Source organism: Mastigoproctus giganteus, chromosome 1 (assembly GCF_048544385.1).
Source record: "Mastigoproctus giganteus isolate SK-2022 chromosome 1, ASM4854438v1, whole genome shotgun sequence".
Taxonomy (NCBI): domain Eukaryota; kingdom Metazoa; phylum Arthropoda; class Arachnida; order Uropygi; family Thelyphonidae; genus Mastigoproctus; species Mastigoproctus giganteus.
The window spans coordinates 187,964,645-187,986,436 of NC_143575.1; the positions used below are offsets into that span (position 1 = coordinate 187,964,645).

A 21,792-nucleotide genomic window follows, 5' to 3' on the forward strand; every position below is an offset into this window, starting at 1 on the left:
ATTAAGTTTTACTGACTGAAGAATGTGTTCTATTTCACTCACATTTTGTTCACTTGGTGTAAACACCAGTAAACGCTCTTGAATTCGATATTCTGCGGTTAGGAAACCCTTGATGGTATTTTCTACAGGCAGCAGTAGCACTTCCACCATAAAAACCGTAGACAAACACCATATCGGCATATTCAACATGTGTGAAGATGTGTGCCGTTCTTAACACCAAACAGCATCAGGTTATAACTGCTTCTTGGTTACGTGTGATTCAGGGAGCTGTACGCACCAGTTTCGAACAGCAGTATCTCCATATCTATTGAGAATTAGACACATGTTTATACAAACTTTTTTACTCAGAATAATCGATACTATAACCTCCCAAAATATTTACTATTCCTCCTGAATCACCCTGTATATATTAAAATTGGCAGTCCCAGCAACCCTGCCACCTAAATACCATACAAATAATTTATGTAAAACATAATAATACATACTGCCACTAGTTGGTTAAAATCCCTGGCACGTGGAGCCAGAACAGGGATCTGCTATCTGCATACTTAATAACACCCAAAAAGAAATAGAGAAGTGTTGATATTCTGATATGTACAATCAACATCAGGTTTTGTGCGCTATTAAAGCAGTGTCTACAACACCCTGTGACAGCAAACATTAGTGATGATTAAATGAAACAGCCAAGTGCTTTTGTGGTATAAGCAACACAATACAAAATAGCGAAATATAAACATACCTTGGCACCCTTCTTATCTCCTTCTGTACGAACACCAAGAAGTCTACGCAGAAGGTAATATGATATTTCCAACTCTGTAAATATTTCAGGCAGGGCTCCCACAGCCCCTAACACTTGACCAACCATACGATCAGCTCTTGATAAAGTAGGGTCGATTTTTGTACCTACCCCTGAAAAATTTCATTATACAAAATTTATTAGCACAACATTAGACAAGTTACAATAAAAATATTTTAAATTCAGTTAAATTACATAATCAGTCAGAACAGTGGTTCCCAATCATTGGTCTTTAGTTGGTGACCTATGATTAATATTCTGATAGCCTAAAAATAAAATGATTTTTGCCTTACTGTGTTGTTACATGAGTATAATGTATTCATATGATCTGTTTATGAAAATTACTCTGTACTGTTCCCTCTCACTGTTTTTGTGAACTTCATTTGTTCCAAACAGGATGGCAGCAACATTATATCACACCTCATGTTTAATTTGAGACTTGCAGCCAGTCATTTGTCACACTGCAATACTTTTCATTGTTCCTTTTTGTTGTACACGTGCTTTATTATAGATTAATTCTGCAAGTGTATCTGCTATTCCTGCTTTAATAACAGCTGACTTCTTGGTTTTGTGCTTGTTTAATTAACTGCAGTAAATTAATCATAAATTGCCTTGCATTTGTTTATAGGATGTCTTGGGGGTTAATATGCCTCACGCATTTTTTATGTGCACGTTGAAATAACATCAAAATATCCAAAATAAAATATTGCCTCCTCTGATCAAGATGGTATACAACTTGTATTTGGATACAAAGTGGGAAATCACTTTCTCTCCACACAAAATGGCATTAATGGATGTGTACTTATCACCTGACACATGGACCTTGGATGAGAAAGAATCTGAACTTCAAACTGAATTGCCATGGTCTTATGAATGTAATCTGGAGACTTCCAATCATCTGCATCAGCATTTGTTTAGTATTACAAACATAATTGAGTGACTTTATCAGAGATGTGAATCTCTCCACAAATCAAGCCAAACAATGAAAAGTACAATCTTCTTGAAAAGAGCAAAAAAATAACTGTTTCATAAGGCAACAAAAACAGCATTACTTTATGTATATATGGAATAAATGGACTAACGGATGAGGTGGGACAAAAACACAATACAATATCAGATTCTCATGGAGAGAATGTATGCTTCCAAGAGCCATAAGTTAAGGTGAATATAACTTCTACAGTGATCTGAAATTCATTGCACTTCGAGGAATGCAGCTAGGCTTTAAAAAGTAGGGTTTTTTATTATTTTATTTTTATATGAGTGGAATGAGAAGCCAATGACTGCCATTACTTGGTTAAAGACTGGTCTGTTAGACAAAGTTTAAAGCCAAAAAAAAGTGTTTCACTCTCTTGTCTCCACTCCACATTAAAAAGATTTATGAAAACCTTTGACAGAGTTAGCAAAGGATTTATTTATTTATGGATTTATCTATTTAAAAGCATGGATGCATGCATTTATCTATTTGAAAAAGCATAGTCCAAGACAAAAGCAGGCAATTTGATTGGTCCAGAAATCTGAACATTAATGAATAACAGAAATTTCAATAACATCTACAATTATACCGAAAAGCCCATGGATGGCATTCAAAATTGCTGTGTTAATTCCTTAGGGAATGTTAAAACCAAAAATTACATACTATAGAGCAATGATGGATTGAAAATCCATTTTCTCCATTCACATCTGAAGGATTTTTTTTCCCGTTTTGCTTATCTTAGGTTCAGAGAAAGGTTCCATTGCATATCTAAAGTAGAAAAACGGCATGGAAGAAAGTTAAACCCACATTATGCTAGCTCTTAATAATAATATTAAAACTTATGAGGAAAAGATAAGGCAGTCAAAGAAATGTAGTATATGGAACAAGTAATGACTTCATGGTGCCATAAGAACCTAGCATCAATAGGCCTCCCAGATAACACTTACATGGAACTCCAGAAAACTGCAATCCTGAACACTTGTAGTCAGAGTTTCTCAACCAACCACCACCTGCACTTTTGTAAAAGTACCCATCATAGAGCAGGGGGAAAAAAAATCCTATAAATTATACATTTTCAAGCTCATATAAATTGTAATTAATATATATACAGAATTAAATGCAACTGTCAACACATTAAACCTGATTTCATTGGTTTCAGATAAAAAAGTTTTTATAAGATGTGTATCAACATATACGGTAACTCTTTCCAGATCACTATCGGAAGAACAGGATTTTGACCTTTTTTGATGCAGAGGAAGTAATATTTGTGATGGGCTTCTTATTCCAAGAAAGTAAGGATTAGAAGTCAGGATTATCCCCAGTAAAGGTACATAATCCTGTCCAGAAATCTAAATGGATAGACATCTAGCTTGCTTGGTAGATAGATTAGCAAATTTAAGTTTACTAAACAGGATCACTGTAACCTGGAAATATTTCCGTCATGGTGAAAATTTAATTAAACTGATATTCACTGTAATGAAGGATTAAATGAGATAATAAAAATGTAAATTTATTAAGACATTGCCTATTTTTAAACATTTCTGGTAAGGTAATCACAGAACGAAACATGCACGAAAGAATAAAATCAAAATTAAGACAGTTAGGCACATAATTATAACACTGAAATGCAAGAAATGGACTACACTTTTGAAAGTTCTAAAAATACAAAGGGTACTAGGAAAGTTTTGCAATACAGCTTTGTATATTTAATTTTTTCAAAGTAATTTCCTCTACATTCAATACACCTCTCCATCCTCCGAAACCAATCTTTAAACCAGTTCTGCCAAGTTTCACTAGGGAGTAAAGCACACTCGTTGTCCCAAGCCCGTAGAAGGTCCTCATCACTGGAAAACCGCCTCCCTTTTAGCTTCATTTTCACATGCGGGAACAGTGCAAAGTCGCAGGGAGCAAGGTCTGGCCTGTAGGGAGGGTGCTCGAGAAGTTTCAGTCCTGTCGTGGTCAAATATTCGGTGCAGGCTTTGGCGCGGTGAGCTGGAGCATTATCGTGATGGAGGTACCAGGTGTCCATTCTTGACTTTGGCCGCAGGTTCTTCATAGATCCAATGACTTTAGGCAGGCATTGTTCAGTATACCACTTAGCTGTGACTGTCTTCTGCGTGTCCAGAACGACACGTTCCACAATTCCACTCGATTTGAAAAATACAGCTATCATTTTCTTCTTTACAGATCGGGATTTTCTGACAATTACGGGTGTGTCGTCATCATCAAAGACCCAAACTTGGTTTTGAGCCTTGGTCGGCAGATCGTAATAGTACAGCCAAGTCTCGTCACCTGTCACGATGTTGTTCACATACCGAGATTGTCCCTTATCAAACTTTTTTAACATCTCCCGGCACCAAGTCACACGTCGTGTCATCTGCTCTTCAGTCAGTTGATGCGGCACCCAGAGAGAACAAAGTTTCTTCACGTGCAAATGATCTTGCAGAATCGAACGAATTGCTGGTGCATTTAGGCCCAAAGTATCCTCTATCTGTTGGTAGGTCACTCGCCTGTTTTCGTCAAGCATTTTCCTCACAGCAGTAACGTTTTCCTCCGTAACTGACGTTCGTGGCCTTCCCGGCCTCTCAGAATCCTCCAGAGTGAAATTTCCCCTTTGAAATTCTCTATACCACCTGAATATCGTTGTACGATGTGGACAATCATCATCTAGTGCAAGAGTCATTTCTTCTAAGCACTGGTCTATGGTTAAACCACGCACGAAATTATACCGCAAAACTGTCCTTATCTCATTTCGTGACCACGATGCCATCGCAAGCACTTTACACTCTCACTACTAATGAATAACCGAGCCCATCGACTTGGCGCGGCGGCTACTATGCACGTATGAACATGTCTCAACATGCAGCAACAAGCAGCTTCCTGTGATCCATTGTTGCGTCATATTGCAAAACTTTCCTAGTACCCTTTGTACACATTGGAAAATGTTCCAAAGTTCCATGTCTTCTAATTTGAGTTTTGATATAGCTATTGTGATATAACCACCTAATTTAATTAAAAATTTTAAGGTATTCAGCTTTCAGTTCGTGGCCCACATGTTGTACATGAGCTAACAATTCCATCCTAGTGTTATTTTGAAAACTGTAAAAATTAAAATAATCTTGCATATTTGGAATATTGGAAAGGATACATCCAACAGATGTACGCCAAAATATTTCACTGGGCAATCTTCACAAGTCTGCATATCATAAGAAACCGATCCTCAAAAAAGGAAGCTATTTTGAACATGAATTAAACAAACTATGTACATATTCCAAAATATACCTCCTCATAATTCTGCTAATGAACAATGCCATGGCAAGGAAACTATTGTACTACAGTTTATAGTGGATTCTTCTTGGGGAGGGGTAAGGAAGCAAAACTTTTACCTTGTGTTATGATCTCTTATCAAGGGGATAAAAAGGGGGATGTATACTCTTGCTTGAAAGGATCAACATATACTGTAATTCTCTCTCCAGAACACTACCAGAAGAACAGGATTTTATAGCTTTTTTTTGATGTGGAGGAAGCAATATTTGTGATGGGCATTTTATTCTAAGAAAGGTTAGAAGTCAGGATTATCCCCAGTAAAGATACATAATCCTGTCCAGAAATCTAAATGTTGAAGATGAATGGGAGTAGACAACTTTTGGATTCCCTTTCATTTTGTTCGACTGAAAATACATTCACATGAAGACGGACAAAAATTTTTAGTATCTATATTTAAATTCCATCCACTCCATAAATACTTAATTTGTTTGCATTAACCATATTTGAAGAAGATGGAATGCTTCCATCCAAAGCATTGCAAATTGCTTCTAAACTTAACATAAGAAATAGAAGAATTTTTAAAATTCTGGAATAGCCGTCTGACACCCAATACATTTGAAACAAATAATATTCACACAGGAAAAAAAAATCCTCAGATAAACTCCAGGGGTCCCAATAATTTTTTTAAGTGAGCAAGCAATTACGAAAATTAAGCAGAAACATTTAATAAAAACTAGACAAGTGCAATACAAGGGCAGAAATCACAGAAAACGCATAGATGCTGCTGCTACTATTACTACTAAATACCAAAACAAAATCTGAATCATATAATAGAGCATCACAACCTGGACTGTAATCCAGGGAGTTGGCAGTGAAGCATGTACTGGACAGCAATTTCATCCTAAATACTGAAGATGACTAGATGCTATTTGATAGTAAAAATGTCAATGGAGAATAAATCAGAATTTATAATGTAATATTTAAGGGTTTTTTTTTTTTTTTTTTTTTAACAATAAAGAAAAATGAAATGAACAATATATAGATTTGGGTATAGTATACTGAGTTTTGCCTTTGTTAACAATTATCACTAAGCAAATGAGCCATCCTATTGCATAAGATAGCTTATGCAGTAGGATGACTTAATACAAAATATGTCCAGAGAGTTACTACAATAATGCATGTCTACAAATTTAAACTTCTTGAAAGTTACTTTGGTTCTATAAGTAATTTTTTCATAATTCACCTAGGTTGATTTCAAAAATAGCCCAGCGTTTTTTTTAACATCACCAAATGAATTTTTACAAAATGAAAAAAGAATACACTAATATAAATGACATATTAATGCAACGAACATTTTATATCATAATGCAAAATAATAACTAATAACTATTACGCTTCTCAATACTTTTGGCACTGTGCCAACCAGTAGGGGGGCATCACCATATGAGTAGTACTTGGTCCCTCAGTGTATTAGTAAATGTTTGGGTTGGGATGTAAGAGTATCACTAGAATGATAAAACTTCAATACGTGTATTTTTTTTTTATTTATAAGTAAAGAACAGCACTTAAAGTTTGCAATTATTACAAAAATAAAAAATTTGATAAGAATTAAAAAAATACAACATTCTCCTAGCTAACGTTATCAAATATGGAGCAAGTGTAAATAAAATTTATCCATCAAAAATAATATAAATTTGGAAACTAAAAATTCTTAAAGTATTAAACTTTTTTAAAAGTCAGCATATAGAATTCACGGGCCTGGGAGAAATATACATGATTATACATTGCAGCCACTGAAAGTCTTAAAGGAAATACATAAAAAAGAAACTTATGAAAGAATATTGATGTGAAATGAATATTATAATTTATCCCGACTTTCATTGTGAAATCTGTTTTGTTGCTTTCCTTTTATGTATTACTTCTAGAATCTCCCGTTGAGATTCTAGAAGTAATACATAAAAGGAGTAATCATGCATCATTCTGATGTTCCATATTCCCTGATACTGCCTTTCCATTTCCTTGATATTTTAATGAAACCATTCTCTTTACTTGTCACAAACAGTACTGACATTTTCAGCAAAACCCCAAATGAGTGGGTAAGAAATGAAGTTCACATTACAACCATATTCTGAATTTATTGAACATGCTGCTGACAACATGGTTGTAACTGCATCCTTACTTCCTAAAAAATTGTTAACAACACCTTTTCACTTTAATCCTTTTGGTATAAAATGTTAAATGAAATAAAATCTGACCATTGCTTCTCTCTAATGTTCACTTCATGATTTACTGAGAGATTCTCAGCCAAAGCAGTTTCCTGAATTGGACTTTGCCCATCTAATATAAAAACTCTAAAAGGAAGGGGATGAATCAGATTGGTTCACTTGATATCGATGGTTCAACTGTTGATGATCCTACTCAGATAGAAAACAAACTGAATGAATATTCTGCATCAACACTCACACATGAATGTAGATGTAAAATACTTTTGGGTTATTAAGAAAGGAAAATGGCAGAAGTTTATCAAATTGTAACAGGGTGCTTAATGATTTTGTAATAACTGAGAGCAAAGTAGAGGAGAAATTGTTGAAGATAAACATAAATAAGGCACTTGGGGTGGATGGGATCTATCCAGTTATATTAAAGGCGGCAAAGGAACTAAACAAACCCTTAGCCATAATTATGAGAGCATCCTTGGACTCAGGGGAAGTCCCTGCGGACTGGAGATGTGCAAATATATTGCACATATCCAGATTTGTATCTCCAATTCACAAATGGGATTGAAGGGTGACACGAGTAATCACAGACCAGTTAGTTTAACTTCTGTTCTGGAGAAAATAATGGAGTCACTGGTTAAAGATGCATTGCAGGATCATCTAGCCAAGACTGCAGCAATAATTCAGACACAGCACAGGTTTGTTAACGGACAGTCTTGTATGACAAATTTGATTGGATACTGTGATGTGGTTACAAAGGAACTGGATGCAAAAAATAATTCTGATATCATATACTTGGATTTAAGGAAAGCTTTTGACACTGTTGCACATGGAAGACTACCATACAAATTGGGTCAGAATGGTATTAAGGGTAAGTTGTTACAATGGATAAAAGAGTGGTTGAGTGGGAGAAGACAGAGTGGTAATCAATGGATGCTGCTCTTCGTGGACTAATGTTATTAGTGGAGTGCCACAGGGTTTGGTGTTGGGCTCACCGTTGTTTTGTATATCTATCAATGATAATGATATATCAGGCTTAGTGTCAAAGTTTGCAGATGATATAAAGGTTGGCAGGATTATTAATGACAGTAATGGCAGTGTGCTACTGCAACAGGATCTAGAAAATTTGTGGCAACTGAAATTTAACATTGACAAATGCAAAGTACTGCATATAGGTAGAAGTAACCCCCAGAAGAAAATACCAACTGTGTAGTACTACACTTAGGGTGGTAGAAAATGAAAAAGACCTGGGAGTAATTGTGCAGTCAGATATGAAGTTTTCTGAGCAATGCAGACAGGCTGCAAGAGCAGGTCATGGGGTTTTGTCAATGATATACAGGAATTTTGCTAGCAGGGAAAAGGAGGTGATTACCCTTTTGTATAAAGCAATGGTCAGGCCACACCTTGAGTATGCATACAGGTCTGGAGGCCTCATTTTAGGAAAGATGTAGATTTGTCTGAGCATGTACAGAGAAGGGCAACAAGACTGGTGAGGGGAATGAAGGGATCCTCTTACCAAGAGAGGCTTAAGTTCTGCAAATTGCAGCGGCTGGAGACTAGGCACCGAGGTGATCTGATTGAGGTGTATAAGGCCTCGAATGGGTTGAGCATGCTGAATTCTAATGGGATTCTTCCACCTGCTCAGATTACAAACCTAAGGAGGTATAAATTCAAGTTCAGCAAAGACAGTTGTGGAATAGATGTGTGGAAATTTGCCTTTAGCCAGTAGGTGGTTAATTGCTGGAACAAACTTCCATCTGTCATTGTGGAAGTTGATAGCTTAAATAAATTCAAGGAGGTACTGGACAAACTTTTAGAGGGAATGGTTGTAAATTTTTTATTTTTTATTTTATTTTTTGGCTAATGCTACATAAGCTCATACGCTTGCTTTCTTACATCACCTATGCCTCTATTACTATTACATCCCACTGAAACTCCTGGTTCATAGTATAAAATCTAGGGGGGTGACCAAGAAAAATTCTACGTAACAGTAGAGTATATTCGCCACTTATAACTCGTTTGGAGAGGCTTGGGTTTTAATCCCGTTGGAGACTGTAGGAATTCTTTAAGTAATTGGCGCATCCACGGTGAGGAAGGGATAGCTAAAGCCCCCAAGAACACTGTTTGCATTTATTTTTTATTTATTTATTTTATTATGCTATGCCAGCCAGCTTTCCATAACCCCGCAATCTATTTACAATGCTGTATCACTAACAGTGTTGATGTACAGTTATCCCAAATTCCCTCGTAGAGGACCAATTTGTTCTCAATATGCAATGCTATGAAGGTATGTGATACTAAGTCCTAACATAAGGTTGCGATGATCTCTGAGGATCCAACTGACACTTGTAGGTCCACTATGAAGATTAAAAATGAGGAGAAGTCCAATCCAGGAAGTATGGTCTCAATGAAGAAGTCAACTTTTCCTCAAACCTGAACCGTTTCAATCAATTTTACCCAATTGTGTAAAAATAAACATGTTTCATGAAAAATCTATTTCATATAAAAACAAAACAACATGCAATAAATTTATCACAGGCCTATGTAATTAGCAATATTGATAAAAAAATTATATTGTACTTTAAAATAATAAGAAACCTCGTTTGCAAAGAGGTACAAAAATAACTTACCAATTAATCCACCTGGTACTGCAAACTGCAAATCATTATGTTCTGCGAACAGTGACACAATACATGAATATATTGGTTTACACATCAACTTTCCCTCTTGGTCTTTTGATACTATGCCTGGTCTTACTTCTATTTCTTGGCCAACCTAACAAGGAATTCCAAACAGTTAAATTCAACTAAATCAATTTTACCAAGCATTTGTAAAAGGAGGATGAGGTGAACAAAAGTAAAAATTATTTGGCATGCATATATTGTACACATTGGTGGAATTAAAATTGGTGGAATGGGTAAAAATATCATGAAAAAAAAAAAAAAAAAAAAAAAGTGAAACTCTTTCTGGCTAAAATTCCTGTCTTGCATTATTTTTTTATTATGTATTGCAGCTTATAATTTTATTGATAACTATTACTAATAAATGTACAATGATTAGTACTTGTTTGTATATAATCCAGTACCGCCTCCTCTATTAACATGTTAATGAACTCATTTGGACACTAAAAACTATTGCTTGCCTCTTCTATAATATATATTAAAAAAAAATCAAAATTCCTCTTTTTTGTGATACAGTTCATACGTATAGGCTATTTATCACAACCAGATTCTCTTCTCTTTTATTAATTCTATTACCTTTAAGACACCACGTAAAATGCTTCCTCCTGCTACTCCTCCTTTCAGGTCTTCCACTTCACAACCTGGTTTATTAACATCAAATGATCGGATCACTAAAGGAATTTGGGGAAATAAAAAACAAGTAAGAGAAAGTTGACAGCTGCAGAAATATAGATAAAAAAAGAGCAGCAGTAATAGTTGGGACAAAAAAATTTTAAATACCAATATACTGTGGGATTAGACAAAAATCAATTTTGTCTAATCTCTTTGAACTTTGTCACTTATGAATTTTCATTCATTTTGGCATGCTGCTTATAGCTTTGCTTTCAGTTTGCACCCAGATGTGCTTTAGTACAAAATATCGGTACAGCTTTGGCATTGATTTAATTTTTCATCCTTAAGAATAGCTGATAAAAGCAAAAGGCAAGTGTTCAAGTGGCAGTGTTTAAAGAAATGAGTACAAGTGTGCACATTGTCTTTAAGAACAATTTAATTATGTAAAGCATTTGTTATTTATATCTATTTGACAGTATATAACAGAGTTATGATGCTCAATACATTCTACATTGTTATCAATATTTGTAGAAGAATAAGAATTTTACCTCAATATGATACACAGAACACTTCCGTATGATACTCTCCAGAAATTAAAATGAATAAAAGATTAACACAAAATGCTTATAGTAAAAAAAATCAATTTAAAACAATTAAAAAATTAATTTATAAAAATTTAACAAATTTTGAAAAACGATTTTCCTGAAACTGACAGTGCTTTTCAACCATGTCGTGATCACAGAAATGGAAATTACCGAGTATGTAAGCTCGAATCTTAAATAGAGATTATTTGTCCCTGCACATGCGTGAAAAAGGCTGCGATTATTTGTCTTTGTGCATGCGCATGAAAAGCCACAAATTGGAGATTAGACATGGACAGCGAACGTTAATAGAATTCTCATGTTTGTTTGTTTTTTTTTTTTTTTAGGAGCATTAGCAACTAAGGCCACATTGCTCCAGGATATGCAGTGGTCATTCCCTGACCTTTCCGTATCCTCCGTATTTGGTGGTGACGGGGTCGAACCCTGGTCTAATCAAGAAGCGTGTGCTACGCACTGCTGCTCCTTCCCACCTGGCTACGGAGGCGCCTTAGAATAAAATGTAATTGATGGTTTCTGCAATTAATAGTCTAGTATAATTACATTGGACACAAGTATTTTGGCCTCGTTAAATAAAAATGTATGGTTTTCGTTAACATCATGAAAGGCCAATTCTAATGCTGCTGAACAAGAAGCACTGAGGGCACGTGCTGTTTCACTCAAAACATTCAGCGGAAATTGCATCAATCCTTTGTAAGACGAGTCACAATTGGCAAATTTGGGCGAGTATCTTAGTGTTAATCTAATGTATTTTTTACAACTTGTCTTACCGAGGATCCAGAAAATGGTGATATAGTGGAATTTATTCCTATGAATTACAGTCAGCGTAATTCACAGGACGTCCACTAGTCAGCACCCACAGCAACAGTATTGTTTGGTTGAGCCTGGCTGTGACAGTGAGGATAGTGCACTTTGTATCAACATTTATCCACTGTTAGTATTATTTCAAATCATTTCTGTGACCAGGAATGGCTTCAAAACAACCAAGTGTTAAAAGAATGTACATTTGAGTGTTGGTCAAAAGCTTGAGAGTGGTGCCTTCGTGGCCAGTGTTTATGAGCAGTATGGAGTTAAAAAGCAAACTGTTTCTGATATTTGCAAGGCCAGAGGAAAAGCTCCAAAGTTTTGCATTAAAGTATAATATTGAAGGTATGGGTTTGGTGAGTGACAGAAAGCACACGAAAGTAAGCAAAGATAAAGCTCTAGAATAAGCTGTTTACAAATGGTATGTGCAGGAGCATTCATGCAGAGTGAATGTGATCTTACATACTGCAACTGAGAAACTGGCTAATCATATGGGCATTAACAATTTCAAAGCTAGTAATGGGTGGTTGTGGCGTTTTAGAAATTGCCATATGGCATGTGTAACAGGAAAGAGCACGATGAAGCCGGGTCTGCTGCAACACATTGAGTTTGGCCTTTCAGACTGCACCTCAATGAACTGATAAAGAAGGAGGGCCTGCTCTTATCCCAGGTGTATAATGGAGACGAGATTGGGTTATTCTGGTGGTCCCTACCAAAAAATACTGAAACCCTCAGAAACGAAGACAAAACTCCTGGAAAGAAAATGAGCAAGGAGCATTTTTCAGCTTTATACTGTGCAAATGCTGATGGCCTCCATCGCCTGAAGCTGGCTGTTGGAAAATCAGCATGCCCACGTGTTTTGAAAGATTACATGATGCAGTTTCTTGTTATCTACTACCATTCAAAGAATGGCATTGGTTTTCTGATTGGTTTTTCAAGAAATTTGTCCCCGAAGTACGTTGATATCAGCAAGAGATCTTAAAAGTGGCTCCCAATGATTCAAAGGCTCTTCTTTCATTAGATAATGCTCCTGCTCACCCAGTTGCTGAGAAATTAGTCAGCAGTGATGGCAAGATCCATACCATGTTTCACCCTCCTAATGCAACCCATGGATCAAGGAATCATAGTTTCGTGCAAGAGGCTCTACTAGCGATGGTACCTGAAAGAAGTTTTTGTCATCATTGAGAAGGAAAAAGACTTAACCAAAGACACAAGAGGTCAGCGTAGTCCACAAAACATTAAAAATTATAACATCAAGTCAGCAATTTACAACTTTGCTGACTCTTGGAATGATGCAAAAACTACCACACTGGCTCATAGCTGGAAGGCACTTTTTGACAGTGACCCTGACATTGATCTTGAAGTATTAGAGCCTGCCGACTTCTACCAAATGGAGGACGTAACTGACTGGCTAGAGGAAAGTGATGTAGACCCGGATCTACATCACTTGACACCAGAGGAAATTGCTGATGAAGTGAGAGCAGGTGATACTGAGGGGGCATCCAGTGATGAAGAAATTATTAACAAACCAAAAAGGACTCTCGGACAACATTCATTATCTACAAGCACACTAGTATTGTGGTGCAAGAGCCGAAGCTCGTCTGCGCAGTATTGCTCTTGTAGTTGAAAATGTTACTTTTTGATCCTTAGCCGCATCCTCCTGCCTGAAAAGCCAGACGTAGGGGGGAACATTACCGCTCCTGCCTTGTGGAGGCGGATCTCTATTATCTAAACTTTACTCTTTTTTTTAAATTTTAACTTAAAGCATTTGAATCTCAAAATCATATGAACTCAATGCATTTACACAGTTAAATGTTTCACAAAAGGAGGTTCCACCAGTATTTGGAAAATGGAGGGATCATGAAGCAAAACATGAGTTTATTTGGCTTTTAAGGCACAAGCCATTACTGTCTTGCATGTTCCAAAAATTAAATTCACTTCTGTTCTCAACCATGAATAACACCATACATCTGGAAAGCAACAAACACAAAGGCCAGAAATTATCACACTGAGATAAATGCTTGTTGATGTTATTCTTTAGGGTCAAGTATCAGTACCTTCATTATTATCATCATTTGTAGCAATAATTCACAAAAACAAAGTTTCTCACCAAACTCAGTTATTAGTTTGGTATGGAGTTCATCGGTTGGATTAATTCGCTTGATGTGCTGCAGACATTATGGTAAACAGTGATTAACAGCCTTAATAAACTAATCATTTATTTTATTAATTAAAATATAAAATTAAAAGACAAAACAAATAGATATAAATTTATACAGTATGACATGTCACACTATTTCAACAATTACAAATTTGCTAAAATTTGCTTGTTCCAATTACAAAAACAATCATGGAAAAGTCTGAAATTATCAGCATAATTCAGATCAATGGTAATCAATAATGATTGGATGTGGCTTATTATCATCAGATTATAATGTCACTTAATGTCCTCTTTAAAAAAAAAAAACTGAAATAGTCACCCAACCTATGGTACATCAATCTTGATAATGACTGATATGCCAGTATGTATGCAGTATATTTTATTTACAGTATACTTCTGCCACTTACTGTACTAAAATGTGTCCTACATTCATCACACATTATCTCAATAACTATGTATGCATTGTATTTATTTGCAATGTACTTCTTACATTTCCTGTGCTGAAAACTTCTGCATGGCTCTGTTTGTTGCAGGTTTCAGTTGTATTTTTCCTCCAACTTGAAACAAAATTTAATGTTTGCCCAACACAATATTGATTTGAACAATGGCTGTCTTTGCATAAATGTTTAGCTAGAATGACAGAAAGTGAAAACCTCTGACAAGCCTATTTAAAGATGTTAAAAGTGGTGAGAAAAGTCAGATGAGCACATTTCAAAAGCTACCAAATTGAAAAGCATAGCAAACAATTACTAGCAAGCATCACTGCATTATATATCCAAATCTATATTGCTGTTGAATAACAAACTTATGGTGCAAGCAATTCTAAAGAATCTAAGCAAGCTGATAACTTTAGGCAGGTTTATCCTTACATGTGCACAAAATCTGTTCATGTTCTTCTCTTGTGGCTTGAATAAAGCGACTTGCTTGTTCCTTTTAAATGTTATGCTAACATCTGAAACCTGAGCATAGCTATCAGACAATCCAAACAGAAATATACAGAGAGATAAAGGTTTTCAGTCTGAGAATTTCAAAAAACATTAGCTAGCACATATAGAATTTTAATAAATTCTAGGTGCCAAATGATGTTTGAATGCCCATTGTAGTGGCAATCTAAATATAAAATCTTTTACATTGTCAATGAAATTTAACTCCAAGTCCAAAGCCTGGATTTAAAAAAACTTGCTTTCTGCAAGTGGAAGTATACTGTTATTTATTCTCACTAAGTGCCACTACCCAGACATACATTAAGAAATTATTACCTTTTCATTGGTGAGTAACTAGATACCCTCAATATAAGAGCTGACAACCCAGTTGTGATAACACATCATATTTTGTATGCTTTACCTGTATTCAATTTTGGCTTTGGAGAGACATTCTGCTCTCAATGAAGACAAACTGTCATGCACTCAGCAGCTTGAGCTCATGTTCAGTTTAGAGAAAAATACCATTATTTATGGTTCTTCACTAAAATAAGTGAATCTGCTACACATTTGAAAATCTTTTTTTTTTAAAGCCAACTGCTTTGAAGCTTACTAGCATCACATCAGCTAACAGATGGTCTCTATTAGCAAATGTATGTGTAACAGTTTTTTGTCTAAATGAATAGCCAAGCAGCAAGCATGGAAGTAAAATTTACATTTTAAAATAATTCCCTAGAATTGGACTACACTGACCCTACCCTCCAATACAATATTATAGGGTTGTAGGGATATTTCAGCAATCCTCCAACTGTGATAAGTATTCACAACACGGAGGAGGTACTTTTTGGCTTCTCTCTCTCTTACTGTATATAGGGCCATCGTTAGGTTACAACAATAGCAACACATCATCTAATCTCTGTCCCAGTCAACAGTACAACATTAACTGATACATTTAAGAGATAATTGCTAATTGCTTGACAATGGAGGGATTCCTTATTACCAACCTGCAAGGCCATAATGCACAGATCCCCATCCTGATAGAGATGCAGGTTATTTTGGTTATGCTCTTAAAAAATAGCAAGATTTCTGCAAAATGCTGAAATGTTGTATGATTAACAGTTTCTTTAATTGAATTTGTGAATTATCTGCAAGTATTCTGTTTGACTTGTTTATCTTGTGTACAGGAAATAAATTTTTTGCCATTAAAAGATAGCATATGAAGTCAGTAAATCTCTGCATAGTAAAAGTATATTATATGCTCAAGTATTTCTTTAACTTTTTGTACTTTTAACTATCACTGCAATTTTCAAAGGACAGAGCCACAATTAAATCCCAGGATAAATATAAGTATAGTATTTATCTATACATACCAATTAGTCTAGGTTCTGATGTAAAGTCCCTCAGTGGAACAGGTATTTTCTTCACAATATATTCACAAATAACCTCAATGTTATATTTCAACTGAGCTGAAATGGGAATTACTGGTGCGCCCTCTGCAACTGTTCCTATACAAAACAAAATATAAATAATATTCTCTTTTAACACCTAAGAAATATATAAATTATTTTTCCATAGTTGAGAGAGAGAGAGAGAGAGAGAGAGAAGGGGGGGGGGGGAGGTTGTGTATGTCTCTTGCTTGAATGTGTTGCCTCTTGAGCTACATACCATGGGAATGAGGAATATTGTTATTGTTGTTGGATTTTTGGTGCATTAGCAACTTAAACCATGTTGGACCATTGTGTACTATGTAATGTGTGGTTGTGTGTGCACGCACACTGATTTACATGTTGTGCAGCTGAAATACTAATTCACAAGGGAGATCATACTCCCTCCACCCAAGATATGCTACAATCCCAACTGAAGGATCTTCAGACATTCTTCAAACCTATGATGTGACTCAAACCCACACCTCTCCAAACAAGCAACAAGTGTTGAAACCACTACTGTCATAGAGTGGTAGCACAGTGAAATCATGTGAGGAAGGGTGCCACACATTTCCAGCAGAATCTACAGGATACAATTCATGTTTTTTGACTTAGGTGGAAAATCATAATTATATGCAGCAACAGAATAATTTGAACACAAATTATAATCACTTTGTATAAAAATATACAAAAATCTATATAAATTCAAGAAATTAATCATGTTAAATTAATATACTAACCTCACTCTTACATAAACATCATATAAATAGTTCCACATTTTACACAGCAAAGTATGTTTGTTCTTAGTGATTTTTTACTTTCTTCTGTTTAGATGTGCAAAGGCGCCTAAATGGCCGACGAAAGTTCTCTATGCCTATGAAGCAAGGATGAACACATGTATTCTCAAGTTCTCAATGTGTATATACATGATATTACCAAAAGTAGGGTGTGCATACATGCACGCACAAAAAGAGATTTTAATTGAAAAACCTAATATGTAATAGGGTTATCTTTGGCTTCAACCCTCCAGATCACACCATTTTATAATTTTTGACAAAAGTATCAGCCAGACTTTACTGCATTCCTCCTGAAAAACAGCTACCAGATCAATTTAGAAATGTAAAACTTACATTTAAAAAAAAAAAAAAAAAAAAAAAGTGATGTTTACTTATTGGACCACACTGACCCTTTAACCCATTTAATCATAAACCAGTCCTGTGTGGCCCTCAGTGTATTTGATGGAGTATTGTTGTGAAGATACTGATAGGTCCTGTTTATAAAGTACTGCCCGATATGTTTTTTTATGATCTATCAGCCACATCTAATAATGAAAACTAAGTGTAACTGTGCAGAAAATTATACAGCAACAAAGTTGCTGTATAATTTTTTCAGGCCTTTTTCATTTTTTGTGCAAAGAGGGGTTTCTTCTTAGGACGACGGGCTACAAGTCCATTTTTGAAGAGGCGTCTTCTGACTGTTACTGCACTTGCTACCACTCCTGTATGTTCTTCCCATTCTCTTTTAAGCTCAGACGAAGAAGCCTTATAGTTTTTAAGGTAATAAGCGCTTCAAAACACGGTCCTGTTTTGGCGTAGAGACTCATTTGCATCCAGTTCCTCTTTTTCTATCAGCAAAACCAGTATTCTTGAGTTTGGAAAGAAATCTACTCACTGGCGACTGATTACAAGACACTTTATAAGCAATATGATGGGAAGAACATCCTTCCTCACATAAAGCAACAATAGAACTCTTTCTTCGTGGCATCAACTGCACGTAACTCATCATCCTGACACAAGCAAGGAATGACTGCAACTCTTGTAGAGCGGTGCGTATATAGCTGAAAGTAACAGCTGATGCAATATTATGTCATCACCTATGCATGCCAATCTTATCTGATGCAAGCTGTAAGAAATATTGTTATATACTTACGTTATTCAGATGACAATTACAATTTTAAGGGATGATGCACTTTCTTTGAACACCAGTGTATATGTTTGTACAAATGCTTACAGAAAGCCATGAAGATGTCCGATCTTAGCTTTATCTCACGTACGTCCGATCTCATGGCAACTCACGTGCATCTGTGGAAAAGGTTTTCTTTATTCCAGGAATCTTGGTCGCAATAAACAAATTCCTGGAATTACTATCTTTGCATGAAATAAGGGAGGCATCTTGGTTGCAATTCACAAATTCATTTCAACCATCCTTGCATGAAAGGATGGTTGGAAAAAAAAAAGGGTTTGCAGATGCATCTTGTTATCACAACTGTGATAGCTGGAATTTTTGCAGTACCTACTGGTCAACTAATTATTTTCTGCGAACCAATCCCCACCTATATGCCCAGTTTCCTTCATTTTTCTCCATACTTGGAATCAGACATAAATTTTACCACGATATTTGGTTAACAGGAAATATATGTGAAAGTCCAGTGCATTTCGTATTAACTGGTTTCCATTGTAACTAGTACACAAGTCCCTATCTCTTCCATCATGCAGTATGATTGATGATTTTTGAGGTTATGATGAATGTCGTGGCGAGATCCAATATTCCTTACATTTCGAGGGTACAGCTCTAAAACGATGTTCGCAGGCCGGCCGCTAGATAGTACACCGGACCAAACCTATTGGTAACTCTCTAGGAGGCTTCCGGATCAGCTAGTGTATAATCTTGCTACCTCTACTCTGCCAGATAGTGACTGGAGGGAGTCCGAGTAGTGTGTATGTGGGGAGCATTGTCGAGGCCACGTTATGTCAAGGATCTGGGTATATTCTTACCACATGTACGCCATATCCAAAAATTTCATTACTTCATACAGCATGTCCCACCCACTTTTTCTTACTATTAAATACACCATGAATTGTCAAAATAATAGAGCAAGCTTATCTGCGAAAAGATCTAAACCTCCCAAGGACTTCCTAATTCATTTCACAAATATACGTGGTCTCAATTCCAATCTCAACGATGTCCATTTCCACTTGCAGTCTTCCAAACCCCATGTACTTTTTCTGACTGAATCTCAGTTATCAGTTGATTCAACTACTGCTCATCTCAGATGTCCAAATTATTTGCTGTATGATTCCTTTCGCCTCAAAGGTGGTACCTGTGCATATGTCCGTTCTGATATTCCCTGTCAGAGACTTGGCAATTTGGAATCTCCTCTCTTTGATCTTCTCTGGCTTAAAATCTCTCTACCTCATTGTGTAAAATTCATCTGTTGTCTCTACCGTTCTCCCAACTCCACTAATCACTTGGAGCTCTTTGACTTCCTCTCTTTGCAACTTGACTTTCTCCAGTCCAACTTTCCTAACAGTGAGGTAATTTTCCTTGGTGATTTTAACCTTCACAACTCCAGCTGGCTTCCGTTTTCCACTCACACCGACCCAGCAGGTCGAGATGCTGAGGCTTTTGCAATTACTAATGACCTAGCACAGATTGTTCATTACCTACAAGAATACCAGACAATCCTAATCATACAGCCAATACGCTTGATCTTTTTCTCACAAACAACCCTTCTAAGTACAAGGTTGAAGTGAGAGGTCCTTTAGGCACTTCAGATAACAACTTGGTGATTGTCTCTTCTCCAATGGAACCTTTATCTCATGGCTATTCCCAACCTCGTATTGTTTGGCATTACAAGAATGCAAAATGAGATGACCTGCGAGACTTCTTTTCCTTGGTCTGATTACTGTTTCAAAACTTCTGATGTCAACGTTTGCTCAGATCGTGTCAGTGAAATTATTCTTGCAGGAATGGAATCCTTTATCCCACACTCCACTTTAAAATCTCGTCCTTTATCTAAACCTTGGTTTTCCAATAAATGTGCTAAGGCTGTCCAAGAGAAGAACGTTGCATATCGTAATTGGCTTGTTTCTAATTCTTCAGTTTCATTTTCTGCCTACACCAAAGCTCGCAACAATTGTAAAGCAGTTATTAATCAGTCCAAACTAGAGTTTCAACAGGCTAAGAGTAGAAAACTTGCTTCTTGCCCTAATGGTAGCCGAGCATTCTGGTCTCTTGCCAAAGCTATTGGCCGCAACTTTTCCCCATCTCTGCTCCCACCTCTGTCCAAACCAGATGGTTCTGTTGTCACTTCAGCCAAGGATAAAGCTGACCTGCTAGCATCCCATTTTTCTTCCAGCTCATGTATTAATGACCTAGGTAAAACACCTCCCACCATTCCTAACACGCTCCATTCAATGCCTCCTGTGGTCTTCCGTCAAAAGGATATCAGAAGGATTTTGATGAATCTTGATGCTACGAAAGCTCCAGGTCCTGATGGTATTTCTCCACTTGTTCTCAAAACCTGTGCTCCTGAACTTACTCCTATTCTTTGCCGCCCGTTTTCACTTTCTTATTCCAAAGGTGTTTTTCCCTCTGCTTGGAAATTTGCTCATATCCAGCCAGTTCCTAAAAAGGGTGACAAATCCCTCCCATCCAATTACCGTCCCATTGCAATTACTTCTACTCTTTCTAAAGTAATGGAGAAATCAATTAACCGCCAACTTTTAAACTACCTAGAAACCTTCCATCTGATCAACGATCGCCAGTATGGATTCCGTCAGTGTCGATCCACTGGTGATATTCTGGCTTATGTTACCCATTTATGGACTAATTCAATGGAAAGGTTCGGTGAAACACAAGTAGTTGCTCTTAACATCTCAAAGGCTTTTGATCGTGTTTGGCATAAAGGTCTTCTAAACAAGCTTCCATCTTATGGTTTGCCAACTGTTTTTAGTAATTGGTTATCCAGTTTTCTCTCTGATCGCTCACTGAGGGTGATGGTAGATGGCTCTCTGTCTTCTAACTTCTCCACTAATGCCGGTGTCCCCCAAGATTCAGTTCTTTCCCCCACTCTTTTCCTCTTGTATATCAATGACCTTCTTCCATTGACTGGAAATCCTATCCATAGTCTTGCCGATGATAGCATATTGCATTCAACTTTCCATTTTGAGAAACCTTGTCCAGCTCAATCAGCTTCAAGTTCTCGAAAATCTGCTGCCAATTCCTTAAATGCTGATCTTCAGGTAATTCTCCAGAGGGGCAAAGACAACTTAGTTGATATCAACCCTTCTAAAACTCAATCTTGTCTTATATCTCGCAAAAAGGATTCTTCTGCTCCTATGCTTATCTTTAGTGACACTCTGATTTCTAGGCAAAATGATATATCTCTTTTGGGGATTACCCTGACTTCTAATCTCTCTTGGCACAAGCACATTACAAATATTGCTTCCTCTGCATCTAAAAAACTTGGTTTTCTCTTTCGCTCTCGCCGTTACGTTTCTTCCAAACAGCTGCTCACTCTGTATAAATCGCAAATCTGCCCTGCCATGGAATATTGT

The 21,792-nt window shown here is 36.4% G+C and overlaps 1 protein-coding gene across 1 annotated transcript in view; it reads right to left on the minus strand.

Annotated features, from left to right (window-relative positions):
• eIF2gamma (eukaryotic translation initiation factor 2 subunit gamma) overlaps positions 1–21,792 on the minus strand; it is a 109,229-nt gene that overhangs the window by 11,088 nt on the left and 76,349 nt on the right. Inside the window, exons 8-11 of the mRNA XM_090375253.1 lie at positions 16,400–16,534; positions 10,510–10,604; positions 9,883–10,027; positions 740–909 (exon numbers count right to left, since the gene is read on the minus strand). Coding sequence (XP_090231379.1) covers positions 740–909; positions 9,883–10,027; positions 10,510–10,604; positions 16,400–16,534 — 545 coding nt within the window. The remainder of the gene's footprint in view (positions 1–739; positions 910–9,882; positions 10,028–10,509; positions 10,605–16,399; positions 16,535–21,792) is intronic.